Source organism: Thermothelomyces thermophilus, chromosome 1 (genome assembly GCF_000226095.1).
Source record: "Thermothelomyces thermophilus ATCC 42464 chromosome 1, complete sequence".
NCBI lineage: Eukaryota > Fungi > Ascomycota > Sordariomycetes > Sordariales > Chaetomiaceae > Thermothelomyces > Thermothelomyces thermophilus.
In genome coordinates this window covers 6,676,334-6,679,780 of record NC_016472.1, presented here as the reverse complement: position 1 = coordinate 6,679,780, position 3,447 = coordinate 6,676,334, and the positions used below count along the sequence as shown (strand labels likewise).

The 3,447-nt window shown below is 48.9% G+C and overlaps 1 protein-coding gene across 1 annotated transcript; it reads left to right on the top strand.

Annotated features, from left to right (window-relative positions):
* Nucleotides 1-1,213: 1,213 nt before the first annotated feature.
* Nucleotides 1,214-2,048, top strand: MYCTH_2055571 (uncharacterized protein; the record flags this gene model as incomplete). Its single annotated transcript, XM_003659926.1, has 3 exons — nt 1,214-1,421; nt 1,491-1,846; nt 1,959-2,048. The coding sequence occupies 3 exons, from the start codon at nt 1,214-1,216 to the stop codon at nt 2,046-2,048; spliced, it is 654 nt and encodes a 217-aa protein (XP_003659974.1).
* Nucleotides 2,049-3,447: the final 1,399 nt, after the last annotated feature.

The following is a 3,447-nucleotide window of genomic DNA, read 5'->3' as shown; positions in this document are numbered from 1 at the left end:
GAGATCAAGCTCAAGGAAGGAGCACGACTAAAGTTCTTCAAGATTTACCATACGAGCTAGACGCAGAACGAAGAACTTAAGCAATATTTAGAGGAGAACCTTCGAAGAGGATATATCTGCCTATTAACATCGCTAACAGGCTACCTAATCCTATTTATGCCTAAGAAAGACAGAAAGCTACAGTTATACGTCGACTATTGGCAACTTAACAAACAGACTATGAAAAACCAATACCCGTTACCGCTAATCTTATGGCTCTAAGATTAGTTAGCAGGAGCCTAATATTTTACGCGTCTTGACTTGCCATCGGCCTATAACTATATACGGATCAAAGAAGGCAATAAGTGGAAAACGGCCTTTAGAACACCCTATGGCTACTACAAGTACCTTGTCATGCCATTTGGACTTACAAACGCGCTAGCAACGTTCCAAGCCCTGATTAATCAAGCTATCCGACCCTTTCTCGACAAATTTACGGTATATTATCTCGACGATATACTTATCTTCTCTAAGACGATAGACGAACACCGGAAGTATGTAAAAGTAGTACTAGACGCGCTATACGCGTATAAGCTATTAGTTAATAAGGAAAAGAGCGAATTCCATGTCAGGAAGACAGTCTTTTTAGGATACGAAATTGTGACGAACCCAACTCAGACTTCTTCTGAAAGGGTCCAGACGGAGGTGGGTGAAGCAGGACAAGCAGGCAGGTCGTCTGAGGGATTCGGTGAAGCCAAAGGGTTCACAACAACACTTAGAGTTGTCTCTCACAGTAATCAGCAATGCTTGGTATGAGTACTGTGATTGTGATTGTTACCACTGGTGAACTCCCAGAGTCCACCATAACGAGTGACTAGCTAGCTATATATACACAATTGTCTGTCCTTCTTCAATAGTTATCACCAGTACCACTCCTCCTTTCACTTCGTGATTCTGCGTTGTCGACGGTGACATGTTATTATCACCAGTGAAGACCTTAGTCTTGGCGGTGATAATCTTCTGATTGGTCCGTCAAGTGATTGGCTGTCGGAATGTCCCGCGTCCTGGCTGCAGCCTGCCAGGCCGCCCATGTGCTTATTCGTGACACGATGCCCCTCCTTCAAGGCTTTCGACCCGAAAGCCCTCTTAGGCCGTTTCAAATAGCGCCAACAACCCTTCGCTTGTGAGTACTGCATTCTCCCTGTTTCTGCGTCGTGGTCGTCATGTTGACAAAATGCCGATAGAGAAACGGAAGTCGCATTCTGCACGTTACCGTGCTTCCCTTGCTCAGAACATCGCTGAGAACGGTTTTGTCGTTATGCCTTGCTCTTGGTGCGCGTCGCAAGGCCTCGTTTGCAAAATGATCGCGCGTACGAAGCGTTGCGAAGCCTGCGTTCGTCGAGGTCGTTCTTGCGATGGCTCTGGCATACCGCTTTCTTCCTGTAAGCACGTTTTCTTCTTCTTTTTTTTTTTTTTTTTTTTTTGAATGTGATTCCTGATGTTCGTTCTAGTGGATCGCATTCTCCAGGAGCAGCGTCGTATCAAGGATGCTGAACGTCGTGCCGAACTTGAGCTGGATGAATCTCAACGCCGTCTGGAAGAAGCCCAGCGCGAGTTGTCCGAAAAGCTTGCGCGGCTCCGGCGTCTTCGTCAGCAGAAGGAGTTTTTGGTGGAGAAAGGTGCCGACATGGTGGCGCGTGGTCTGTCGACCTTGGACGAGTTGGAGGAGGTTGAGCGGCAAGAGACGCCTGCTATGCCCTCGTCACAGATTAATGATGCCGTCGATGCTGTCGACTGGGGCGCCGTCTTTGGTTCTGTCCCGGGTTTTCCTTTGGTCGATCCGGATTCTGCCGGTGGAACTGTTCCAGTTTCTCAGGGCAGTTCAAATTCTTGACTGGTTCCCATGAGTTGTCCTCTGGTCCAAAATCAAGCCATTTGACCAGGTACTGCAGTTCCCCGTTGATGATGCGTGAATCCAGAATTTCTTCGACGTCCCATTCTTCCTCTTCGTCCTCTGCTTCGATGTGCGTGGCAACCTTGGCGTTCTTTGGTGCTGGTTCGAGAAGTGAAATATGAAAAACATCCGTCCGTAGTCGCATAGATGACGGTAACGATAGTCGGTAGTTGGATGTCGAGATTCGTTCTTTGATAACGAAGGGTCCGACCTTCTTGAAGTCCAGCTTCGTGCTTGGTCGTTTGGTTCGCAAGTTTCGTGCGATCAGGTAGACTTTGTCTCCCCTCTCTAGGCGAGGTCCCTCGAGCCTGTGTTTGTCGTAGTAGTTCTTCATTCTGGTCTTGACAAACTCGAGTTCCTTTTTGAGCTTTTCATGCAGTGCGTGCATCTGTTCTGCTTTGACTGCTGCTCTCGGCACTGTGACCTCTGGTCCTTGCCTAAGGTCTGCTTCATATCCGTAGTTCGCGAAGAACGGTGTGACTTTGGTCGTTTCTGTCGGCGTCGTGTTGTAGGCGAGTTGTGCTGTTGGTAACAGCATGACCCAGTCGTCTTGTTGGTAATTGACGTAAGAGCGGAGGTATTGCTCAACAACTTGGTTTAGTCGCTCCGTTTGTCCGTCGGTCTGCGGGTGATATGCCGTTGACAGCTTGCTGTTGACGCCTAATCGTTGCATTAACGCTTGCCAGAACTTCGATGCGAACTTGGTGTCTCTGTCGGTGATCCATTCTTGCGGCCAAGCATGCACTGATGCAACTTGCCGATAGATCACGTCTGCCAACTGTTCCGCTGTCCAGGACTCCTTGTAGGGAAAGAAATATGCCCACTTAGTCAGGCGATCTACTACAGTAAGAATACTGTCGTAGGTCACTCCTGTGGCTGTGTCCTTGGATTCTGGCAGCTTCGTGATGAAGTCCATCGCAACTGAACTCCATGGTTTGTCAGCTGTTGGTAGTGGCTGAAGTAGCCCGTACGGCTTGTGTCGTGCCGTTTTGCTCCGATTGCAGATGTCGCAGTTCCGTACGACTTCCTTAACTCGTGCCGTTAACTGTGGAAAGTCGTAGTGCTTCTTGACTTGTGCGACAGTCTTCGTGACTCCTTTGTGTCCTCCGAGTTTTGATTCGTGGAGTTCTCGAATCATTCGCAGCTGTTGATCCTTGTCGTGGATGTACGCTTTGTCTCGGTACCAGAGTTTCCCATCTCTTTCTTCCACTCCGTCAGGTACCACTGGTCCGGGTGCTGCTTGATACTGTGCCTCGTTGATCCTTTCCTCTCGAAAGATTGCGCAGCATTCTAGGAACGAGTCAAGTGGATCATCTTCCACGGGTGTCTGCGTTTCGTGGTGCAACGTCCCGTCTGTTCGTTCCTTGAACAACGGTGGTGTTGTTCCCGTTCGTCCTTTCGTGTGATCCGTTCGTCGGCTTAAAATGTCTGCTCGTGCGTTTTCTTTGCCCTTCTTGTAGCGGATCTCGAAGTTGAATTCCGCGAGGAATTCTGCCCATCGTATTTGTCGTCCG